We start from the raw sequence: 26,435 nt of genomic DNA, 5'->3' as shown, positions 1-26,435 counted from the left end.
GAGTCTCCTTAAAGCTTTGCTAAGAAGACTCTTCTCTTTAGTGTAATTATATTTTAAAAATATTTCAGTTCTCATACTGACCACTGGAGAACACACATTTCCTGTTTCTGCAGCTTTGCTGTGCAGACTGGTTCATAGTTAGCAGAGTCATTTCACTATTGATAGAAAGCTGTAGATTAAATGACAGATGACGGCTCTGGTGTACTGCTGGGTGTCCAAATAAGGCCAGACAGTAATGCTACGCACAGATACGGCCCTGTATGCATCTTTCCTACCATGTTCTCATCCCTGGTGGGCTGCACTCCATCTGTTTCTAGAAACTGTAATAATTCATGGACATTTTGAAACCCAGTTATCCATTCACTGCAGCTGCCATAAAGTGCAGAGACCATGTAGTAATGACTATACATGTACAGTACAGACCAAAAGTTTGGACACACCTTCTCATTCAAAGAGTTTTCTTTATTTTCATGACTATGAAGGCATCAAAACTATGAATTAACACATGTGGAATAATATACATAACAAACAAGTGTGAAACAACTGAAAATATGTCATATTCTAGGTTCTTCAAAGTAGCCACCTTTTGCTTTTATTACTGCTTTGCACACTCTTGGCATTCTCTTGATGAGCTTCAAGAGGTAGTCCCCTGAAATGGTCTTCCAACAGTCTTGAAGGAGTTCCCAGAGATGCTTAGCACTTGTTGGCCCTTTTGCCTTCACTCTGCGGTCCAGCTCACCCCAAACCATCTCGATTGGGTTCAGGACCGGTGACTGTGGAGGCCAGGTCATCTGGCGCAGCACCCCATCACTCTCCTTCATGGTCAAATAGCCTTTACTTTCAAAGTTTACCCAATTTTTCGGCTGATTGACTGACCTTCATTTCTTAAAGTAATGATGGCCACTCGTTTTTCTTTACTTAGCTGCTTTTTTCTTGCCATAATACAAATTCTAACAGTCTATTCAGTAGGACTATCAGCTGTGTATCCACCTGACTTCTCCTCAACGCAACTGATGGTCCCAACCCCATTTATAAGGCAAGAAATCCCACTTATTAAACCTGACAGGGCACACCTGTGAAGTGAAAACCATTTCAGGGGACTACCTCTTGAAGCTCATCAAGAGAATGCCAAGAGTGTGCAAAGCAGTAATCAAAGCAAAAGATGGCTACTTTGAAGAACCTAGAATATGACATATTTTCAGTTGTTTCACACTTGTTTGTTATGAATATAATTCCACATGTGTTAATTAATAGTTTTGATGCCTTCAGTGTGAATCTACAATTTTCATAGTCATGAAAATAAAGAAAACTCTTTGAATGAGAAGGTGTGTCCAAACTTTTGGTCTGTACTGTAGGTATTGTTGCCTCTAATTTGGTCGCCTTACAGAAAAGTCTCTAAAAAAAATTATTATCTACAAATTAAAAAAAATCCACATTATTTCTCTTCTAGAGAATGACGTTAATTAATGAAAGCATAATTAAATACATGAGATATTTATGAAATGTGTCCATCATCTAAGGCTTCATAAAGGAGTTGTAGGCATGTACCACTGTAGTGCTTCTAGGTGATAATATCTGTTCTAGGTGAACAATCCCCTGTATGAAGTTGGAGGCATACAGAGGAACAGTCAAGCCCGATGGAAGTCTATGGGCTCCATATTACGCCCACATAAAATTTTACGCGGTAGTTTATCTGGTACGCTTACTGACAAAAACAAAAAAGTTGCAAAAACAGTGCAAATATTTCAAAATACTGGATGTATATGAAATGATTCACATTCTAAAAAAAGGGAGATTTAAAAAAAATGATATTACATCTCCCAAAATGAAGGGAAAATAGCTTTCCGATCCAAAGCAAAACTGTAATTTTCAAAAACTGCACTACATTACAAATCACTCTCCATACAAAAACCATATTACACAGAAACTCTCCAATAAAATGGAAAAAGAAAACTATTGAAGCAGCATAGCGCTTCCCTTAAACTATTACCGCTGTCAGAAAGCAGGCTTTTTCTTCTGCACAAATGCAGCTTTATTGTAGACTGCAATACCCTTGAGAAGATGGACACATCAGAAAGTGTCTGCAATAATAAGGTTTTCCCCTGATGGCTGAATACGGTGAGGCATTAGCCATGATGACAGTTTCATAAGGAAGCGCCTTTATATTGTCGGCAGTATAGCCTCCCATAAAATTATAAATATTCATAGAGGCTGCGAATCGCTTCTGGCAAACGCACGGAGGAATAAAACCCTACTGCATACATTCCCGCGATGGATGACAGTCTAGTACAGCTAATGACATTGGCTCCACTATAATGGTAGAACATCAGGACTCGCAACACAGTAAATACACAATTTCATTGTGATGTTCCCAGGCCGTTATTTCTTTTAATGAATTAAACTCAGTGCATAACTAATGAAGTGAACTCACTGAGCGGCTGCTCTGCTCTATGAAGTGTGACTGCACAAATATAAATGGATTTATCACCCTACGGAAGATGAAGAAGGTCGTGGACGCTTTGAGGTGGTGGGACAGGCAGCAGAACAGTGGAAATGAAGTGAGGCAGATAAAGTTCTGTTCACCCTGATGTTAGGGGTACATTTTGTCACGGACCCTTGATGGACACATTTCTAAAACCTAACCCTTGAGATGTAAAGCTGTCCGCAAAAGAAAGGACATTTGACACGGAGGATTTGGAGGGTGAGGACACCCAATGATAGATTTCTTAGGTTGGAGGAACATTTGGCACTGGAACGTAGGAGAGACTAGAAACTAGAGGGAATGGGAAGAAAGGTAATGGGGTGCCAAACACTGTAGAGTAGATTGTTTCGTTTGGCTGACAGATATTTACCCATACACATGCACGCTCGCCTGAGTGTGCATGTGTTTTCAATACACAGAGGAATGGCTTACCGCCTTTGAGAATAAAAGGATCCAGCTTGTTGAAATTCAACATGCTGGAACCTTCTTCCTCCCAACATCTGACATCGAGGGAGAGTCAGGGCATCACCAGATACACATTAGAAATCAGTGATGGCTAACCTTGGCACTCCAGCTGTGGTGAAACTACGACTCCCAGCATGCTCCATTTATTTCTATAGAGTTCTGAGAGCAGCCAAACAAGCGGGGCATCTTGGGAGTTGTAGTTTTATCACAGCTGGAGTGCCAAGGTTAGCCATCACTGCATGATTAGATGGTTGACCGGTCCCACCAAAATCTGCTTGATTGGCCAACATTTACCTAATGTGTATGACCACCTTAACTCCAGGGTATGGAAGGTGAAGGAGACTTGATATTGTGGAGAAGCAATGCAATGGAAATTTGAGATCTGCAGTGATAAAGACCCTTAAACGGGTTATCCAGGATTATAGAAATGGGTCAAGTGAATTGGGGGTGAGCTGCAATACCAGACAAATCCCATGGACAAGTGTGGTGCTGTTTCTTGAAGCAGACCCTTGTTTTCTAATTCCAGGAAAACCCCTTAAGTATAGGGACAGCTGGATGGGAGCATCACTGGTAATAGGAAACATACACATCATAAATAAGGCTGCATTCACGTGGAACGCGGTCCGTGTGATACCGGCCTGGATTTCTTCAGAGTGCAGGAGCGCCCGGCGTCATTGGTTGCTATGGCGCCGTGCGCTTCCTGCTGCCGCCGCTGTACAGTGATGCACTGGTATAGATCATACCATATAGATCATACCAGTGTATTACTGTACTGCGGCGGCAGCAGGAAGCGCACGGCGCCATAGCAACCAATGACGCCGGGCGCTCCTGCACTCTGAAGAAATCCAGGCCGGTATCACACGGACCGCGTTCCACGGACGTGTAAATGCAGCCTAATGTGAATGAAACTTTACACATGTGGTTGAGCAGGTGCATTATTACATGGCATGAACAATTCCAGTGCGTACTACACATGCCTAACATGCAAACTCATACCATGCAAAGGGCTGAAGGTTAAAAGCAAAGCGTTATATACCTGGTCGCGTAGTGAGTCCTCTATCTGCGGCAGGGCGAGCATCAACTGGTTCAACTGGGAACGTGCAGCAAAAAAATATATAAAAAAAAACAAAACAGGAAAAGCAAATAAAAATAACAATACTTCATTTACTTAAAGTGAAGGATAGACAGGGAGGAATGATCAACGAACGGGTTAATGTGCCAGACAGACAGGACAGGAGAACGAGGCTACAACATCACTCAGCACCTGCTGTACACCCCTCACATCATGTACGTAAAGCACATAGGACATCAAAGTGGATTGGTGGGGGCCCCAACCCTGGATAGAATGACGGGGCCCTTCACTACAGTACCGATAGGTTTCCAATGCCGCAAACGCTTAAATAAGCTGCAGCATCATGCACATGAATGTGACTCTGTGGGTGAAGCGGCTCTGGCGGTCCAGTGACAGCCTCTGCCCCCTATTTCTGCTATTTTGGGAGGATCACAGTGGTGGAACCTACACAACAACAAACTGATGGTCTATCTTAAAAAGGGTTGTGCAAGATTAGAAAAACACAGCCACTTTCTACCGAAAAAGACCCGTCGACAGCTTGTGTCTGGTTCAGCACCATCAATATAACCAGGACCAAGCCTCCATTCACACGTCCGCAAATGGGTATGCATCCGTTCCGCAATTTTGCGGAACGGGTGCGGACCCATTTATCCTCTATGGGGACGGAATGGGTGCGGAGAGAACACTACACTATGTGCTCTCCGCATCCGCATTTCCGGAGCGCGCCCCCGCTCTTTCGGTCCACAGCTCCAGAAAATAAAATAGAACATGTCCTATTCTTGTCCGCAATTGCGGACAAGAATAGGCATTTCTATGGGGGTGCCGGCCGGGGGTATTGCGGATCCGCAATGCACTACGGACGTGTGAATCGACCCCTAAGCTGAAATACTACACACAACCCATAAGACGTATTTTTTTGAAGAAAAAATAAATAAATAAAAATGTCCATATTTTTCTAATCATTCACAAGTCACTTAAAAGTGTTTCCCAAGATTTTTTTTTAGTGATGACCTATCCCTGCTGATCAGCTATTTTGAGAAGGCAGCGGCGCTCGTGTGAGCACCGCTGCCTTCTTGCAACTTACCAAGCAGAGCGCCGTCCATTACATAGAGTCTGTGCTTGGTATCGCACTCAGCCCTATTCACCTGAATGGGGTTGAGCTGCTTCTAGGCCACGTGACTGATGAACGTGTCGTGACTGGCCTAGGAAAAGCAGTGAGAAGACCGCGGTGCTCACAGGAGCGCCAATGCCTTCTCAAAAAGCTGATTGGTGGGGTCCTGAGTGTCGGACTGCCAGAGGATGGGTCATCAGTAAAAATACAAATCCAGGAAAACCCCTTTAAAGAAGCACTCCTACAAAATGTTTTATTCTCTGACCTGTTAGAAATGTAGATTATGCAAACTGTAGTGAAAGTAATCTTACCAGTGACTGTATTTGTACGTTATAACCTCTGTATATAGAGATTTTCCACCAACAAAGAATCTAACATCACAACTAAACTTCAATGCTTTTCCACAGTCCAAAAATTTGGGACTACGATGCCATAATTCATAAATATGCTAGACTAGGGGGGAGAGAAAGGACGCCTAGATGTCTAGACTAAACTCTCATGGCTGCTATAAAAGTACCATGCAAACAGCACTTCCACAAGGTCAATGCATGGTGCAGACCATGAATTGTGAGTTTAAGAGAAGAAAGTGACTGCCCTTTAAACTCTTATACGGAGATGCAAGATCTTGAAGACTTCTGGCCACAGTAAGAGATCTGTTGATCTCACGTCCATGGTGCCTCCCAGTGGTCCTCTGACCTCTACCATTGGAAGAAAGAAGTATGATTTCTTTGATCCATGGTGAAAAGTAGTGCAAGAGTTTTCTGGCCACCAACCAATGCTTATCTTCATGTCTCTCAGGAAGGAGAGCTGTCTGCTGGGTGATCTTAATTTTAAGTCTATGGCCACCTTAAGGGTTACAAATAGTTAACCATGCAGGACACAAACAGAAGAAGAGCAGAAAACATATGGGAACATGCAGAGATAAGTCTAAGAAACATGCCCAAGTCACAAGCCACAACACCTTTGGCTCATACCTTCATTCTCAGTGTTTGCAGGGACAGTATCCACACCAAATGAATGCCGGGGCTGAATGACATCTGCATCGAACTCTCCATCCACCGTTGTCTTAGTCTCCATCAGGGAGGGCATAAGGGCGTCATCGCCGTAGCTGATCCTGGGTTCGCTGACCATGTTGGACAACACATCATCGGAGTAGTTCTGCTCCTTTTGGAACAGTTCATCTAGAAGTGGGAAGAGACCTGTGTTAGGACAATGTGTACAATCGACCATAATTTAGTAAAATCAAGAGTTTGAGCTGCAAAGTTTGCCAATTGTTTCATTTGTGTCACCATATTGGAAGTTTCTCTTACAGCGGTGGCTTTTTTCAAGGGGAAGTGCAGCCATATTGGGTTGTAATCATTGAATGTGTTTTCCGACCATTATTAATGTTGTGTGATCCTCATTAAGTGGGTGGAATTCTTCATTGACACCCGCTTTTCCCCAACAGTCACAGTGCCAACCATGTCTAATATCATCTTTTTTTGTCTAGGAATTTGCCACATATGTATCAATATTCATTTTCATGGTGCTTAAAGGGTTTGCCCGGGAATTTGATACTGATGGCCTATCCTCAGGATCAGAACCAGATCGGCGGGGGTCCAACTCCTGCTTGAAGAGGCCACGGTGCTCACCAGAGCTCTGCGGCCTCCTCACGTTACCAAGAACAGCTCCGTACAGTGTATTACATTCAAGTGAATGGGCTTGAGCTGCTCCTAGGCCACGTGACCGACGTACGATGACCTCACTGGCCTAGAAAGAGACCTCAGGGCTCATGGAGTGCTGAGGACCCTTCTAAACAGCTGATCAGCGGTGCTGCCGGGAGTTGGACCCCCCCCCCTCTTCCCCAATCTGATATTGATGACCTATCTTGAGGATAGACGATCAATATCAAATTCCCGGATAACCCTTTAAGAATTTTGCAATTTCTTTAGGAATTTAACATACAATCGGCAATATAGACACATGGCGCTCAATTTCAATATCTCGACCAAGAGCTAATACATTATTGGCCGTCACTTCTGTGAGAACTCAAAAGCTAATTTTCCCAGATAGGGCATACAGTAATGAGGGCTGCAGAGAAGCTGTGAGGGCACATTTGCTCTGCTAAAGGAATTTTATTTTTTCCTGCAGGAAACCCCACAGAGACTCCGCAGATCCAGGGGCTTGTAATGAGTCATGAAACTCTAATAAAGGACGCAGTTCTGGAACGCCAGCAGGAAGTCTAATCACATCTAAATGTACACAGGTAAATGACACAAGATGAATGGAGAAGGCTATGCAGCCACCGAATGGCCATGATATTGCACTTAGATGTGAAATATAAAGTAAATAACAGTGCACGGGTGCCGGAGGGGGGAAATGTTCTATATATGAGGCAAAGGGGTCAATTGAATCATTCTAAATCGAATCCCTTGGCCGTGAGCTCTTGTGTGATGCTGCAAAAACATTCTCTACACAAATGCTCTTCTCTATCTTTTTGGTCTTTTAAAAAAATTTTTTGTCTCATACAGAACATGATGTTGCCAAGGTAAAAGACTAATTTCCTGCTACATATTTATACATGGCTTAAATCTGTGGCCACAAAGGTGTGCTGTTACAGTAGGTGTCACATCTAAACATTTCCTAACATGGATCCCAATGACAACCTAGCTGACTAACCAGTAGACAACTAAAGTTCCTTGGATCCACCAGAGGAGACGTTTATGAGGGTCCGTCTTCCGTTCTACACTTTGTATTTTATGAACAAGATTTATCTGAAGTGATATTCTACATTTTTCAAACCAGCGCCTGGATCTGAATACTTTTGTAATTGCATGTAATTAACGATCTAGTATAGCCAGTGAGTTATTCAATTAAAAGTGTTTTCTGAGATTGTATTACTGATGACCTATCCTCTGAATAGGTCATCAGTATCTGATCAGTGGGAGTCCGACACCCAGGACCCCCGCCGATCAGCTGTTTGAGAAGGCACAGGGGCTCCTGTGAGCGCCGGGGCCTTCTCCGCGCTCACCAAGCACAGCGCCGTACATTATATAGCGGCTATGCTTGGTATCGCAGCTCAGCTCCATTCACTTTAGTGGGGTTGAGCTGCTCCTAGGCCACATGACCGATGGATGACCAAAGCTGTGAGAAGACAACGGCCCTCACAGGAGAACTGGTGCCTTCTCAAACAGCTGATCGGCGAGGGTCTCGGGTGTCGGACTCCCAACGATCAGATACTGATGACCTATCCAGAGGATAGGTCATCAGTATTAAGATCTCGCAAAACCCCTTTAAACTATAAAAAAAGACCCTTGCGATACTTGACTGGCTTCAAAGTCACCATCATAAAGGGTTGTCCTCTGCTGGAACCTCCAGGCTATGAGAACAAGGACCATCAATGTGATCTCCTGCTATGTGAGCAATGCTTTTGTAGGAAAACCAAATTAATCTGACATTATAGTCTACTTTAGATTAATGTCGTGATCTGCCAACTATTTAATGCCCATGTGGAAAACCCAACTGTTTTCCAATGGCATAGGTTGAGTGAAACAAGGATGAAGCATGTTGGATTCCAACATGTCAATGCAAAAGGTGGCGCTCTCCTACTGAATAAACATGCACACTTGGCCAAGGAAATTAAGATTATGGGCACAGCAGCCTAAATCTGGCCATATGCTTAGAGACACCAGTTGGCCGACAACTGCTGCTCCTGACCCCATATATATATATATATATATATATATATATATATATATATATAAGTGAACTTGGCAGAGCTGTCTCCTTTGACAACAAAAGAACAGGAATTCTAAAATGCTACATTCCCCCCCTCTTTCGTTCCTAAAATCTGCAGTCAGGGGAGAGTCGATGAGTCCCCATACATGTTACATGGTTGGCTGGACTGGCCAAAATCTGAGGATTCTACCAACGCATGTCTAATGTGTATGGTCACCTTAAAGGGGTTCTGCAGTTTGTTTAAACTTATGACCTATCCTCTGGATAGATCATCAGCATCTGATCGGGACCCCTGCCGGGACCCCTGTTTGAGAAGACCGGGACCCCTGCCGATCAGCTGTTTGAGAAGGCAGCGGCGCTGGCAGTAGTGCCGCGGCCTTCTCACTGTTTACCGCTGGCCCAGTGACGTCATGATTAGTATCAACTAGCCTGGGCGGGGCTAAGCTCCATTCAAGTGAATGGAGCTTAGCCCCGCCCAGGCCAATTGATACAAGTCGTGACGTCACTGGGCCAGCGGTAAACAGCGAGAAGGCCGCGCCGCTGCCTTCTCAAACAGCTGTTCAGCTGGGGTCCCGGGTGTCAGACCCCCGCCCATCAGATGCTGATGGTCTATCCAGAGGATAAATAATCAGTTTAAACAAACTGCAGAACCCCTTTAAGGTAAATGCAAAGAGGTATCTCTCAAGACAGAGAACCATCTCACCAGCGCCAGCTATTGGAAGTGGCTTGTTGTGAGTCAAGATCCGACTTTCAAACTATATTACCTTGTCAAGAGATTTGACAGGGGAATACAGGGAGTGCAGAATTATTAGGCAAGTTGTATTTTTGAGGATTAATTTTATTATTGAACAACAACCATGTTCTCAATGAACCCAAAAAACTCATTAATATCAAAGCTGAATATTTTTGGAAGCAGTTTTTAGTTTGTTTTTAGTTTTAGCTATTTTAGGGGGATATCTGTGTGTGCAGGTGACTATTACTGTGCATAATTATTAGGCAACTTAACAAAAAACAAATATATACCCATTTCAATTATTTATTTTTACCAGTGAAACTAATATAACATCTCAACATTCACAAATATACATTTCTGACATTCAAAAACAAAACAAAAACAAATCAGTGACCAATATAGCCACCTTTCTTTGCAAGGAGACTCAAAAGCCTGCCATCCATGGATTCTGTCAGTGTTTTGATCTGTTCACCATCAACATTGCGTGCAGCAGCAACCACAGCCTCCCAGACACTGTTCAGAGAGGTGTACTGTTTTCCCTCCTTGTAAATCTCACATTTGATGATGGACCACAGGTTCTCAATGGGGTTCAGATCAGGTGAACAAGGAGGCCATGTCATTAGATTTTCTTCTTTTATACCCTTTCTTGCCAGCCACGCTGTGGAGTACTTAGACGCGTGTGATGGAGCATTGTCCTGCATGAAAATCATGTTTTTCTTGAAGGATGCAGACTTCTTCCTGTACCACTGCTTGAAGAAGGTGTCTTCCAGAAACTGGCAGTAGGACTGGGAGTTGAGCTTGACTCCATCCTCAACCCGAAAAGGCCCCACAAGCTCATCTTTGATGATACCAGCCCAAACCAGTACTCCACCTCCACCTTGCTGGCGTCTGAGTCGGACTGGAGCTCTCTGCCCTTTACCAATCCAGCCACGGGCCCATCCATCTGGCCCATCAAGACTCACTCTCATTTCATCAGTCCATAAAACCTTAGAAAAATCAGTCTTGAGATATTTCTTGGGCCAGTCTTGACGTTTCATCTTGTGTGTCTTCTTGTTCAGTGGTGGTCGTCTTTCAGCCTTTCTTACCTTGGCCATGTCTCTGAGTATTGCACACCTTGTGCTTTTGGGCACTCCAGGGATGTTGCAGCTCTGAAATATGGCCAAACTGGTGGCAAGTGGCATCTTGGCAGCTGCACGCTTGACTTTTCTCAGTTCATGGGCAGTTATTTTGCGCCTTGGTTTTTCCACACGCTTCTTGCGACCCTGTTGACTATTTTGAATGAAACGCTTGATTGTTCGATGATCACGCTTCAGAAGCTTTGCAATTTTAAGAGTGCTGCATTCCTCTGCAAGATATCTCACTATTTTTGACTTTTCTGAGCCTGTCAAGTCCTTCTTTTGACCCATTTTGCCAAAGGAAAGGAAGTTGCCTAATAATTATGCACACCTAATATAGGGTGTTGATGTCATTAGACCACACCCCTTCTCATTACAGAGATGCACATCACCTAATATGCTTAATTGGTAGTAGGCTTTCGAGCCTATACAGCTTGGAGTAAGACAACATGCATAAAGAGGATGATGTGGTCAAAATACTCATTTGCCTAATAATTCTGCACGCAGTGTATAGCCAAGCCAAAGATGGTTCTCTTTCCTTTGGAGATACCTTTTTGCATATTGCTTCTTAAGGAGCATTGCTAATAAGTCTGGACTACTTCCAGGAAGTCTCCATACAGGACTGGTCTCTTTAAGGAGATTCAGCACCCTGCCTGTTAGTTTTCAGATATGACTATTCACCACAGCATATAGAGAAGCTACCACCGTCATCCCCTCATGTACCCATCAGCGGACCAGCAATAATGCCGCGTGGCTCCACATATGATAACCTCACACCATATCCCCAAGCTAAAATGTGATGGCCTCCTATTGCTATGCTGCTGGTGGTTGCTAAATATTTAAGCTGTCAGGATGTCAGAGCTGAGCTCCGGGAAACCTCTTAATATTTTTTTGGAAGTGGAAGATAAGCCATTTGCAGAAAGTCTGAAGAGTGCAGAGTTTGCTAAATGCATGCAAATAATTACAGACTGCACATGGACTTGTCAAATGTGTCCAGCTCTGAGGTGGGCGCATTCAGTAAGCTCTGCCGGGCCATTAGCCATCCTTTACTTTGATTGAATGTCTTCAAGATTGCTCAGTGTCCTTACCTCATTTATAGGTTATATGCAAATGCCATTTAGGGTTGGAAAGCAGCCAACCTGTCACTTTCCAGGAGGTGTCTATGTATATAAGTGGTCTAGATTCCAGTCTTGTGGTATTGCATATTGGGCACTTTTAGCCAATCTACAATGAGCAGTTACCAGGAGAGATCATAGCAAAAACTGTAAGATACCCATAAAGTAATAGCCATGCAAAAGATACAAGTAATTTCTTTAAAGAGGACCCATTTCCTCTGCCGACAGGTCTTGCATTCCCCATGTAATAACAATTCTGGAGCATCTATTCTTATGGCTCTATGTTGTCCCATTCCTTTATTATTTCTACTAGAAGTTATTAATTAATTACTAGCAGTTTGCAATGACGGTCCAGGTGGGTGTTACCAGTCGGGGTGGGAGTGTCCCTTCATAGTTCCTTGGACCCACCAGAGGAAATTATCCTCAGGACCCGACCCCATATCATCAATAAAATCTAAAAGGTTTTGAATCAAATAAATCGACCCTAGTGGCAAGTGATTAGCTCCAAAGTCAGCTCCGAATGGGATTATATTCCTGGACCTTTGGGGCCCACTATGTTTTCAAAGATTGGGCCCACCTGAAGATCCTCTGATACTCTGGTGGGCCAGTCCGACCATTGCAAACTGCTAGCAATTCATTTGTAACTTCTAGTAGGAGGAATACAGGAATGGCCCAATATAAAGTCATAACAACAGATGCTCCAGAATTATTACTACATGGGGGAAGCAAGAAGTTACCGAAGCAGACATGAGTGAAAAGGAGTAGTAGACGTGCAGCTCATAATGATTTTGGCACATCTTACGCCAGCATATTTAAAAAATTTTTTAATTAGGACTGGTGAAAGAAATGCACGTCTTTATAGGTTCCCAATCACTTCATGTTTTGGTCATAGTTTAGAGTGGTTACAAAGAGCCCCTCTGGCTCTGCTGGGGGATCTGCCTGTCCTGTATTACAGATAACCCACTGATTTGAATGGGAATGGTGTAATACTCCCTTCCCCCTGTGGTGGCACTGCAGGGAAACTGAACACTTACTGCCAGGATTCCCCAGAGATTACAGATGATCACTGGATATTCCAGCAGGTAGACTACAAGTGGAGAACTCTTATAAAAATCTGTAACACAGGTAAAAGTGAAACTGACATAGAGTATATATAAATACTCAGAGAAAGAGGCCTTTAGAAACCATAATTGGACAAATATCTGGTCAACAGTATAGATATATTACTGTTGAGCATTAAAGGGTTGTGAAACAACCCCATTGGTTGAAACCTGTGGCCGGTAAAAAAAAAATTAAAAAAATCTTGCCGTTCCAGCAGTACTGCCCAGTTCCCAGAAAGACTGGAAGTGTCTTAGTCCCGTGACAGCTGTGACCACATATGGTTGGACGGCACGTTCCGAGCAGTGACGTGCCGCTCTAGCACATGTAATTGCTGAGGCCGGTAATTGGCATCGGCAAACATGGGACCAACAGAGACCAGAAGCAGCTGGAAACAGGGATGCAGCATGGGAATGGCAGAACTGGGGACAGGTGACGAGGGTTTTTTTTAAAACTGGGCTCAGATTCCAACCATTGGGGTTGTCGCCTCCTGTGCCAGAAGACCCCTTTTAAGAATTTGCTTACCAACTTCATCCTGGATCTCCTCGGCCACTGCAGGTACTTTGTACAGGAGGGAGAAGCTCTGGTTCATTCTCTCATTAATCACACGGAGATGGGTCATCACCTACAGTGGTCACACAGAAGCATAAGGTCACGGCGGTGGCATGGCAGACCAGAACAATATAAAACAAGCTGGAAAAAATATATCATCTTTATTTCAATCATTAAAGCTTTATATTGAAACATAAGGGGAGATGTATCATCTCCCTGCACCTGAAAAGTGGCTGCGTGTTTGTCACCTTTTTAAACTGCACTTGCAATGAATTCTGTTTCGGCACTGCCCTCACCACTTTCTGAAACGGCGCGATGGTGGGAGAGTGGGCAGGACTCGAACTGCCTGCCGGATCCGGAAATCCTTATACAAACGGAGATCATTTGTTTCCGGATCCGTCTGACAAATGCATTGAAATACTGGATCCGTCTCTCCGGTGTTATCTGGAAAAACGGATCCGGTATTTATTTTTTTCACGTTTTTAAAGGTCTGTGCATGTGCAGACCGGAATACTGGATCTGTCAATGCGGCAATTTCCTGAATACTTGGTACCGGATCCGGCATTTCGGCAAGTGTTCTGGAATTTTGGCTGGAGAAAATGAAGCAGCATGCTGCGGTATTTTCTCCAGCCAAATACCGTAAAAGGGAAGGAACGGAAGACATCCTGAACGGATTGCTTTCCATTCAGAATGCATTAGGATAAAACTGATGCATTTTTTTTACGGTATTGAGCCCCTGTGACGGAACTCAATACCGGAAAACTTTAACGCTAGTGTGTAATTACCCTGACCTGTTCAGCAGTCATTGTACAGGGAGGGGGCAGTAGATAAGCTGTGACATCGCTTATTGTCAATAGTGGGTCCTGGGTTATATAATCTTGCCCATGATGATAATGAGATGACTGTTGAGAAGTGATCTCTACAGAACAGGAAGTTTAAGCCTGTTCATAAAAAATTTATACCAACAGTAGGCCATTGTCTTTGACACATGGTGCCTTAAGGGTTGGGACCGTCTGCTCTGTTTTGTCATCTTTAACCTATTTGGGGGGGAGGGCAGGCTTAAAGGAGCTGTAATAACATCTCGGACCTTATTCTTTTATAGCAAAAATACAATGAACCTAGTCTGCAAAACTTGTAAACTGGAACTTTTAGCTGGGTCTTGGTAAATTCACACTGGATGCGTGAAAACACAATGTACATTCTCCCGCTGTGACATGAAAGACCAGAGAAAATCTCCCGTTTTACAAGTAGCGGGGTTCCATCGCTTGGACAGTGAGGATCTGGGGAACCGTAGAAATCACTATTCTTGCAACATTAGGTACAGTAGCGTGATCGTGGCCAGCAACTTCAGCAGCACAGTTGGTTAGCAGATCTGAATGGCAGGAGAGGCCCACCCCAGTCTCTGCGCAATCTGCTAGGAGGCTGGAAGCACGGGCTCCCCGGAATATGCTTGAGCTGCTATTATGCTTAATGGATTAATAGATATAGCTCTGCAATGGAATCTGAATGCTAACAGGGCACACTGTATCCGCAGCAGTTAGATTAATCAGAAAATTGACTGGATAACCAAATCTATCATCATAGGCTTTTCTGTTTCCAGCCACACCACAGTAGTCATCTGTTTCCTGATGCATAAATCTGTCAGCCTCCGATCGATAACACATTAGCTCTACAATGATCTGCTGGGTACATCAGGGGCTTCCGGTTAACTCTTCTACTGACCAGCTGGTCTACAACGCCTGGGAACATCTTCTCTAGCCAAAATAAGGCCTACTGAGTCTCCTGGCTGCTTAGAAGCTCTAATGAGAGGTCTTAGGCTAGGTCCACACAACGACATTTGTCGCACCAAGTTTTATAATGCTAGTCTATGGTGTCGCACTGTGACATGCTGCGACTGCGATCCAACAGTCGCAAAAAATTCATTTGCGTCGCAGTATGTCGCAGTGCGACACCATAGACTATCATTATAAAAATTGTTGCGCAAAATTGGTGCGACTAATGTTGCAGTGTAGTTGTGCCCTATCTGTCGGACACATGTCGTCGTGTAGACCTAGCCTTAAAGGGGTCTGGATAGGTGATCAATATGCGACTGACAGGCATCCAACTCCTGACCACCCACACCCTCACTGAAAAAGTACAGCTGCTTAGTGTCCGTGCCTGGTTACTACCGCGCAGCCCCCATTCACTGATGGCAGCCGTTCCTGCAAAACCCAAATTCCATATAGATTCCTAATAGCAGATACTCTTCAGCTTGGTCTCCTTGCAGTAAGTAGGAACTGAAATACCAGGCATGGTACAGATAAATAAAGATGGTGCTGCATCAGGTACAAGCCAAAAGATTTGCAACACTCCATCGAACGCGGCAGCCCCTTCACTATCATGATCGGTGGGAGTCCATTTGTCAGGTTCAGACCAATAGCATGATGAAGAACAAACCTAGCAATATACAGCAATTGGTAAGGAATCCGGTTAAGAAAAATTACATTTCCAGGGTCCTCTCTCACCTAAGGGTGGACATACCAAGGGGACTGCACATGTGGCTGCTATTTAGACTGTCGAGGAAGGGGCCCATCCCTGGTTGGCCTGATAGTTTATTTTACTGGGTGGTGAGAACTTGTGTGTGGAGCAGTCTCCATAAGCCCTGTACTACTTTGCAAACAAGGGTTTGGGGAATCAACCCAAGAATCATGGGAAGAAGATGGGGACTAACGATCATGACGTCCTCATGTCTCAGGCGGCTAGCTGTGTGGTGGTGCCAACCCGCACCAGAAGGAGTCCCCTTCTCTCTATGTATGTTTGCTCTCAGTTCAGTTCTTGCATCTTATTTATGAAGCTGAAAGTTTACTTTTATAAATCTATACATGTGAGCAGACCCTAAATCCATCATTATTTGCCTGGATCCACTAACTAGCTGAATATGGCAACCGCGTGCCAGGGGTGCCTGCACCAAGATCCCCTGTCCAAAAATGAAAAAGGTATTGGACAGGCTGGCTTTCAAAGTCCTTGTGGAAGAACAAGTCCACTCAGCCATGCTGTTTATGGAGGGATCGGGCAGGGCATCTTAACGTGTGGCTGCCAGACCCTCTCCGCTGTCCACTGTTAAAGGGATTCTCCTAGTCTTTGGTACTGTTGACCTATCCTCAGGATAGGTAATCAATATCAGATAAGTGGGGGTCCAATTCTCCACACGCCCACCTATCAGCTGTTTCAGGGACCCGCTGGAGCCAGGAACGATACAGTAGTGCCGTCCAGTTTCCAGTACTTCAGCTCAGCTCTCACTACACAGTGGATTGGACTCTGTACATCTGGCTCCATCCACGGTAGTTTCAGGTGCTGATGGCTGCCCGAAACAGCTGACCAGTGGGGGTGCTGGGTGTTGGATCCCCACTGTTCTGATATTGATTACCTATCCTGAGGCTAGGCCATCCATATCTATGTACCGGAATGCCCCTTCAAAAGGGTTTTCAGAGATTTTTATACTGATGACCTATCCTCTGATTAGGTCATCAATAACTGATCGGTGGGGGTCCAACACCTGGGATCGCCGCCGATCAGCTGTTTGAGAAGGCAGCGGCGCTCCTGTGAGCACCGTGGCCTTCTCTCTGCTTTTCCTAGACCGAGTGATGACATGTTCATGGGTCACATGGCCTAGAAGCAGCTGAGCCCCATTCGAGTCAATAGGGCTGAACCAGATACCAAGCACAGCCGCTATACAATGTACGGCGCTGTGCTTGGTAGACTGCGAGAAGGCAGCGGTGCTCACAGGAGCGCTGGTGCCTTCTTAAAACAGCTGATTGGCAGGAGCCCCGGGTGTCGGACCCTCACCTATCAGATACTGATGATCTATCCAGGGGATAGGTTACCAGTAAAAAATCTCAGAATACCCTTTTAAATTCTTTTGCTTCCTTACTGATGTAGGTAGCACCAGAGGGGTGTGGGCATCTTTAGCTCTGTCCACCATATGAACCAGTTAACAGGAATGTGCATAGTAAAGGAGGGAGGATTGGAGTGATGTAAGGATGTACGGACAGTCATAATAGGTGCATTCCCAGCATAATACTGTATGAGAACCAGCAAATTCACACCGTACATGACGTTACCTGAGATCGAATCTGAGCAGCCTTCTTAGGATCTACCATACGGACATGCTCAAAGTGTTTGAGAGTGTGTTGTCTGTCCTTCTGCTCGGCACGTACGTACTTCTTCAGCATATTAAGAACATGGCGGGGCTGTAAGAAAGGACATAATGCATATTATGCTGAAAGTGACAGACACTAGCCTATTAATTCAGGTCACAATTGGACTTAGGGCAGAAAGTTAAAAATCCTAAATTACATTCAGTTATTATGTCACCAGTATTGTACAGAGAAAAGTCAAGAAAAAAAAAAAACTGCAAAAATACTATAAAGAAAAATTATACAAATGAATAGGTAACAGTGATGAAAAAAAAATATTAAAAATCACTCAATGTGGATAATATACTAAAGGCCCAAAGTTCTGTTTCTGAGGACAGATGATTCTGTAGTTTCAAATAAGCCTATATTTATACAATCCCAGATTTCTCACACAATCTGACTGTCCTTGCTGCATCCCTGACACACATTCCACATATACCATCTGCACCAGGAAAGAAATATTGCAGCTGTTTAAGTGACCAAAGAATGCAAGGCTAGAAAGTGTTGCAACAGAAGGAATACTCGAGATTAAATTGTAAAGGAGACTTTGAGCAGGGGTGGGGTAAGAGGTGTGGCCAGCATCCTCATGGGTGGGGACTGTGCAGGGTTTAGGTTTAAAACGTACATACTGCATTTACCGGATTCGGCTTCTCATCTCTAATTGTTAATATATATACCGGTACATACAAACTCTAGAAATATTGTGTATGGGACACTGAGAAGACATCTGTGGACACCCTTCAAACGAATCAGGCTTCCAGCCGGAAATCCTATTGACTGTAAGAAATCAAATAGCTCCACTCATCCAGTAATCAGCAGTGGCCCTGACAAAAAAATCATAATAAAAACCCACAAAAAACTAAAAGTGCCTCATGTTATAGGTGAGTCCAAATGACAGAAGACAGGACAACACAAGTAGGCAGGGCCTGCAGTACTGTAGTGTAGCACAAAATACCGCCCAAGCAGAACCAAATACCTTAGTGCAGTACCAAATACTGCCTCCCTCACCACAGTCTTCAACTTTCTCACCGTCCTGAGGACAGCAATACAGTTGAGTTCAGGAGGGCACCTGCGGCTGAAGGCCAGGTGCATAAGTATCTGATGTTCCTAGCATTTATTAATGCTGAGGGCATCAGATGTTCATGTACCCAGCAGGTGGCTGTAAGGAGGGCTTGGGGTGGCCCTCTGGTTATCGGCCCACTGTGAAATTTCCCTCTATGGTATATGGCCAGTCCGCCCCTGCCAGTATTTAAGGGATAAACATCCAAGAATAATAGTAGAAGGATATTAAAAGCATGAGAACATGTACCGCTCTCCATAAAATTAAAAAAAGTAAATAAATATAAAATAATTCATAAACTATTTATTTTAATCTGTTTCTGATACATATTTCCCATAATCATCTCAACATTTTTTCTGAGGTGAGGAGGAGAGATTTGCAGGAAAGCAGATGAAGAAGCCTCTGCACCCTGCTTTATCTGGTGCCCAAGGTATATTCAGTAACTTCAAACAAACATCGTTACGTTTTTTTATTATGCTAATCTCTGACCCAGTTTAACTTAACTTTCCTTCTCCTTCAATAAATTTGTTTTTTCTTCCACAGTTCTCTCAGTAACTCCTCTGCATTTTATCAGCCATGCGAATGGCTTCTTAGTTAATGCGTCCAGGTGGAACTAAGTAATATAATCATAAGCCTGTGTGACAGCAGGATTATATGGAGGGGTCGTGAATGCACACATCTACCTGTTATGCACGTCTTGTCTGAGGCTGTAGGCTTCCTAAAGGCTAGATAACAGCCAACTCTGTTGTCATACCTGTATACAGGAGACAGACATTCGCCAAAGTAACCCTTCAGGTCCCAATACAAAATCTAAAAAGAGGTACCCCACCTACCATGTGCCACTAATAATAATTAGTGTCATCTTAAAGGGGTTGGCCATGAAAAATATTCTACAGTTTTCACACCAGTACCAGGAGCTGAATACTTTTGTAATTGCAGGTAATTAAACATTTAGCATGGCTACTGAATTATTCTATAAAATCTATCTGTATAGCGCCACCTGCTGTTTGTCTTTTTCTTATTTCTTTGTCCGGCTCACTGAGAAGGCCGCACATGCTCAGTTTCATCCTTCAACTGCCTCCTGAGCTGTGATAGGGAGAGCATGGACACGCCCCCTGAGCTGTGATAGCGAGAGAATGGACACGCCCCCTGAGCTGTGATAGAGCACTGAGACACGCCCCCCTTGAGCTGTGATAGAGAGAGAGCTACAGCAGAAAGACACGCCCCCTGAGAAAGGACACTCCCCTTGAGCTGTCAAGCTTGATATAAATCTAGCGGAGCAATGAATGTGGAGATCTCTGGATCCATGTGAGGTACAGGGCTGGTTCTAGCTTTGTTAGAAAGAGCTTGTGCTTATATGATCTCCGGTTTTAATTTTTTTCATTAATCATGGGATAACCCCTCTAAATGACTGAGGGGACTTTGCTCCCCCCAGGCTCCAGGGCCCTGTTGCAACTGCTACCTCTGCTCCATTTATGGCTATAGTATGGCCATGATGCTCCATTTACATTACAGTCAGGTCCATAATTATTGGGACATCGACACAATTCTAACATTTTTGCCTCTATACACCACCACAATGGATTTGAAATGAAACGAACAAGATGTGCTTTAACTGCAGACTGTCAGCTTTAATTTGAGGGTATTTACATCCAAATCAGGTGAACGGTGCAGGAATTACATCAGTTTGCCTCTGTGCCTCCCACTTGTTAAGGAACCAAAAGTAATGGGACAATTGGCTTCTCAGCTGTTCCATGGCCAGGTGTGTGTTATTCCCTCATTATCCCAATTACAATGAGTAGATAAAAGGTCCAGAGTTCATTTCCAGTCTGCTATTTTAATTTGGAATCTGTTGCTGTCAACTCTCAAGATGAGATCCAAAGAGCTGTCACTATCAGTGAAGCAAGCCATCATTAGGCTGAAAACAAGCCCATCAGAGAGATAGCAAAAACATTAGGCGTGGCCAAAACAACTGTTTGGAACATTCTTAAAAAGAAGGAACGCACCGGTGAGCTCAGCAACACCAAAAGACCCGGAAGACCACGGAAAACAACTGTGGTGAATGACCAAAGAATTCTTTCCCTGATGAAGAAAACACTCTTCACAACAGTTGGCCAGATCAAGAACACTCTCCAGGAGGTAGGTGTATGTGTGTCAAAGTCAACAATCAAGAGAAGACTTCACCAGAGTGAATACAGAGGGTTCACCACAAGATGTAAACCATTGGTGAGCCTCAAAAACAGGAAGGCCAGATTAGAGTTTGCCAAACGACATCTAAAAAAGTCTTCACAGTTCTGGAACAACATCCTATGGACAGATGAGACCAAGATCAACTTGTACCAGAGTGATGGGAGGAGAAGAGTATGGAGAAGGAAAGGAACTGCTCATGACCCTAAGCATACCACCTCATCAGTGAAGCATGGTGGTGGTAGTGTCATGGTGTGGGCATGTATGGCTGCCAATGGAACTGGTTCTCTTGTATTTATTGATGATGTGACTGCTGACAAAAGCAGCAGGATGAATTCTGAAGTGTTTCGGGCACAATATTATCTGCTCATATTCAGCCAAATGCTTCAGAACTCATTGGACCGCGCTTCACAGTGCAGATGGACAATGACCCAAAGCATACTGCAAAAGCAACCAAAGAGTTTTTTAAGGGAAAGAAGTGGAATGTTATGCAGTGGCCAAGTCAATCACCTGACCTGAATCCGATTGAGCATTTCACTTGCTGAAGACAAAACTGAAGGGAAAATGCCCCAAGAACAAGCAGGAACTGAAGACAGTTGCAGTAGAGGCCTGGCAGAGCATCACCAGGGATGAAACCCAGCATCTGGTGATGTCTATGCGTTCCAGACTTCAGGCTGTAATTGACTGCAAAGGATTTGCAACCAAGTATTAAAAAGTGAAAGTTTGATTTATGATTATTATTTTGTCCCATTACTTTTGGTCCCTTAACAAGTGGGAGGCACATATGCAAACTGTTGTAATTCCTACACCGTTCACCTGATTTGGATGTAAATACCATCAAATTAAAGCTGACAGTCTGCAGTTACAGCACATCTTGTTCGTTTCATTTCAAATCCATTGTGGAGGTGTATAGAGCCAAAAATGTTAGAATTGTGTCCATGTCCCAATATTTATGGACCTGACTGTATATTGTAAATATAGCATGGATATGTTGTGTAACTACTATGTGAGGTTCATAATTACACCTAAACTGTGGTTTCCGTTTAGCAGTGGATCTGAGAGACAAAAACATCCAACTATTTCTTCTTTCAGATGGGTTGAGGACTATTTTATCCACCTTGAAGACAGGCCATTGATAGCTAAGTCCCAATAAACCTCTTTAATACAGTATACAGTACTGCAGCTAACCCAGAAATAGCTGAGTACAAAGTCTATGCATTAAACACGAGGGATGTACCAAACTGTTCACATCTTACCCTTGGTGGATCAGATTGTAGCGCTGTGATGTAATTCTCCAAGGCAACTCGTCGCCGATCATTCAGTATGGCCTCCACACGCACCATGTGAGTCTCAACCAGCTTCTGCCTTTCGTTGGCTGCCTCTTGTTCCAGTGATTCCACCTTCTCCTGGAAACGCTGCAGAACATTAGAAATCGTACATGAATTAACCACTAGATGGAGCCAAAGGACATGCACCAACCACTGTACTATACTGCAGTCGCTCACATTCAGGTAGGCACATCCACATAACAGTTATACATTTCAAACCCAATATATGTATGTAGAGCTGGTATTCCGCTCATTGATCCTCATTAGTATGTATTTTTAACAATTTATTTTGTGGAGCACACACCTTAGAGGAAATACTGATGACAGCCCCCATATAGTTTTTCAATTTATTTAACTGGATGGGGGGTGTGACTGGGCACAGATTCTGGTGAGGGGTTCTTCCAGAACTTGTCATTGCTGCTCGGCTGCCTGTTCTTGAGTGGAGGTGAGCGGGCAACTGAACACGAACGAGTGACAGGCTATAATAGGGAATACTTACCTTCTCTGTTCCTATTTAGCTCCATGCACTGCCACAAGGTGCCGATGCCGTGGAAGAAGCATTTTGATGGAAACCACAGATTTTCTTATGGAAAAAAAAACTATAAGGTGACTCATCATTTGCTCTGCCATCTCCATGCTTGTAAGTGAAAGGAGTCCCTAATTCACAACCCTTCTTTGCCCCCCCCCCCCCATCTTGCTAATACTGTAATGCTAATGATCACGGGAAGGCTTAATGGAAATCTTATGCGTATAGTCGTTTAGGTTCATTACTGATATGTGAGTCTATGAACAGCACAGGCAGCGCAGTGAATGTAGGCAGCCGATTATAGCTAAATGATAAAGTACATGGAAGATATTCTATATTGGACTGCAGTATTCAGGTTACATTGCCGTGTTGGCACTTTGCGATAAATAAGGGGGTTTGGGTTGCAGTTTGGGCACTCGGTCTGTAAAAGGTTCACCATCACTGCTATAGACTATATTAATTTTTTTAAATATTTTTTTAAGTTTTCCCACCTGATATTAAAATGACTGATAGTTTGCGAATCCAAGTGTATTCACAAGCTGAACTCAATCTCCACCAACCTACACCACTCTTGAAACTCCTTTCAGTGCACCTCCTCCCCTGCGGCTTCTGAAATCTCACACTGCTCAGTACAAGCTGCGGTCTGTCATTTAGGCTGTAGGTGGGTAGAGATTGCATTTAGCCGGGCTCATAAAATCCTAATTTTAATATCAGTTATAAGAATAATTGCACAGCCATTCTGACATGGATTTTCAAAGTAAGTATACCAGCCTTATCAGGTCTGACAGATCTATATAATAATGCAGCCTGCTTCTCTGGTGACAGACCGTCACATATTTAATTGACCAAATTTTCCGCTCAATAAGAGTCCATTCACACGTCCGAAGTGCATTGCGGATCCGCAATACACCTGGCCGGCACCCCCATAGAACTGCCTATTCTTGTCCGCAATTGCAGACAAGAATAGGACATGCTCTATTTTTTTCCGGAGCTGCTCTCCGCATTCATTCAGTCCCCATAGAGAACGAATGGGTCCGCACTATTGCGGAACGGATGTTGTCCACACTTGCGGACGTGTGAATGGAGCCTTAGACGCCCTTTCCCCCCCCCCCCCCAAAAGTGGAGAAAAATGGTAGCGCATCTAATAAAGCGAATACTAGTGAGCGCCTACATCATGGAATTGCTCACTAGTATGCAGGAGGCTTAGGGAGCGGTGACTGTAGAGCTTCGTTTACTCATCGCTCCCTGGTCTTCCTCTGGGCACCGCGCTGCACTATCCTGACTGCGTACAAAGCCAGGAAGTAGTGTGTACACCATGACCTCACGTTGTACTCTGTCAGAAGAGTGCAGTGTTGGCCCGGAGAAGACCAGAGAGCGGTGAGGGCAGGAGAGACCGCTGTATCTGCAGAATGGCAGCACAGCAGCAGAGGTAAGTAAATTTATTTCATCTCTGATAGGAAGATCTGATCTGAAGTCTGATGAAGACTAGGGGTCTAATTTGGGGCTGTGATGAAGATTGGGGGGTCTGTTCTGAAGTCTCATGAAAAATAATTTTCCTTATTTTCTACCTCTAAAACCTAGGGGCGTCTTATCGTCAGGTGTGACATTTCAACCAACATTAATGTTTCTGCCTTGAGCTGTATTATCGATATGGAGTTGTACGGATACATAAAAAGGCATACATGACTGCTATGGCGTATACACCCAGTGTGACACCGCTGCATATATTTTCGCTACAAAGTAAATGCACTTCTATATGGCGACTAACGCTTTCCATGAAGTCAAGGTATTGAGCGACTGTAAATCTATCCCAGCTTGAAATCACTTGTGCGGTTGATTGGTGATACGCCGCACGCTACATTTATTTCTGTGACAACTCTCCTTTGACCCTAGAATAATTCCTGCATGGAAGAAATTGATTTCTTTTGCGATTGGCATTGGAATACATTTTACTATTATGCTCATTTCAGCAAGTTTGTAACTTCCATAGGTGGTGGCTGAAATTACCTAAATGTAGCCATTAATGATGTAAAGCCCAAGAGCCCCCATCAGTGTATGCGGCATCCATCATGACCGCCACCAGCCAATTACTATGACCGATGAGGCGATAGAGAAAAGTACAGGCGACCATCAGGCCTATTGTTTGTCAGTAGTCAATATGGACTATATGCCTGGACTGACTGTGATTTACCATCTGTGGAGAAACGTATCCTCTAGGTCATTAATATGAGATTGGTGGGGGTTAGACTCCAGGCAACCCCACTGATCAGCTGTTTAAGAAAGCTGCCGCACTTACTAGAGCTCTGGTGAGCGCTGTGGCCTCCTCGCAGCTTAACAAGCACATCGCCGTCTATTGGATAGTGGCTGTGCGTGGTATTGCAGCTTAGCCCCATTCACTTGGGAATGGGACTGAGCTGCCCCTTGGCCACGTGCCGATAAATATGACAACACATGCTCTAGGAAGTGGCCTAAGCGCTCACGAAGCGCAGCAGCTACTTCGCACAGCTGATCGGCAGGAGGTGGACTCAGCGGATCCCATATTGATGACCTATCCTGAGAACAGACTATCAATATGAAAATCCTGGACACCCCCTCTAATGGAAATGTTGTCGGCTACGTATGAATGACCCCCGCAGTGCTCTCTAGAGGAGCACCCACAATGTTGACAAAAAGGTGACAGCTAAAGACAGCCGCAATGTAGAGTTCCCATCACGTCTCAGTCATTGTTCCCATAGGTGGCTGCCATAGTTCCCCCACAGTACCCCTACAAATGGCTGCCACAGTGACCCTATAACAGTAAGAACTTCAATGCTCTCCCATGTGTACAGATGATGGTTACCACCACCTGAAGTGCAGTGGGGTCGATTGTCCGCTTGGTGGGTCTATTTATGTGGAAGAATAACACAAAAAATGGGGGATCTTTCATATACCAAGGTGAAGAACGCAGAAACCATGGGGCTCCCAAGACATGATGGCACATCATTATTAAATGAGGGACCAACTAGTAGTCTAGAAATTCTGATAATCTTACATCTGTCAGGTGCCATAAATGACAAAATAAATTAATTTACTCTGGGAAGAAGGGTTCTTGAGGATTCAAGTGGCCTCATGCAGACTTAGGATCCGTCAGGGAACAGCCTGCCGAATCTTCCAGCATTCTAGAAGCCTAAAATGTCGCCATCTGGCCCCATTAACTATAATGGGGACCGGCAGAGATCCGGCCGCAACCCGTAAGGGCCCTGTGTGATCCTGAGTGCTAGTGTGAAACTAATGGGGACCGGTGGAGATCCCGCTGCAACCGGCAGAGACCCTGTGTGATCCTGAGTGCTAGTGTGAAACTAATGGGGACCGGTGGAGATCCCGCTGCAACCCGCAGGGACCCTGTGTGATCCTGAGTGCTAGTGTGAAACTAATGGGGACCGGTGGAGATCCCGCTGCAACCCGCAGGGACGCTGTGTGATCCTAAGTGCTAGTGTGAAACTAATGGGGACCGGTGGAGATCCCGCTGCTACCCGCAGGGACCCTGTGTGATCCTGAGTGCTAGTGTGAAACTAATGGGGACCGGTGGAGATCCCGCTGCAACCCGCAGGGACCCTGTGTGATCCTGAGTGCTAGTGTGAAACTAATGGGGACCGGTGGAGATCCCGCTGCAACCCGCAAGGACCCTGTGTGATCCTGAGTGCTAGTGTGAAACTAATG

At 44.4% G+C, this 26,435-nt stretch overlaps 1 protein-coding gene across 3 annotated transcripts in view; it reads right to left on the bottom strand.

The window, feature by feature from the left end:
- The window catches only part of LOC120994554 (amyloid beta precursor protein), a 243,880-nt gene that overhangs the window by 18,080 nt on the left and 199,365 nt on the right, over nt 1-26,435 (bottom strand). For all 3 annotated transcript variants that reach the window (XM_040423206.1, XM_040423205.1, XM_040423208.1), the window contains 5 exons: nt 22,139-22,297; nt 17,561-17,689; nt 13,434-13,533; nt 6,105-6,311; nt 3,984-4,037 (listed from right to left, as the gene is read on the bottom strand). In XM_040423206.1, the coding sequence (XP_040279140.1) occupies nt 3,984-4,037; nt 6,105-6,311; nt 13,434-13,533; nt 17,561-17,689; nt 22,139-22,297 (649 nt within the window). The remainder of the gene's footprint in view (nt 1-3,983; nt 4,038-6,104; nt 6,312-13,433; nt 13,534-17,560; nt 17,690-22,138; nt 22,298-26,435) is intronic.

The sequence above is a fragment of the Bufo bufo genome, chromosome 3 (assembly GCF_905171765.1).
Source record: "Bufo bufo chromosome 3, aBufBuf1.1, whole genome shotgun sequence".
NCBI lineage: Eukaryota > Metazoa > Chordata > Amphibia > Anura > Bufonidae > Bufo > Bufo bufo.
The sequence above is the reverse complement of the archived record's forward strand: the minus strand, read 5'-3'. Positions and strand labels throughout refer to the sequence as shown.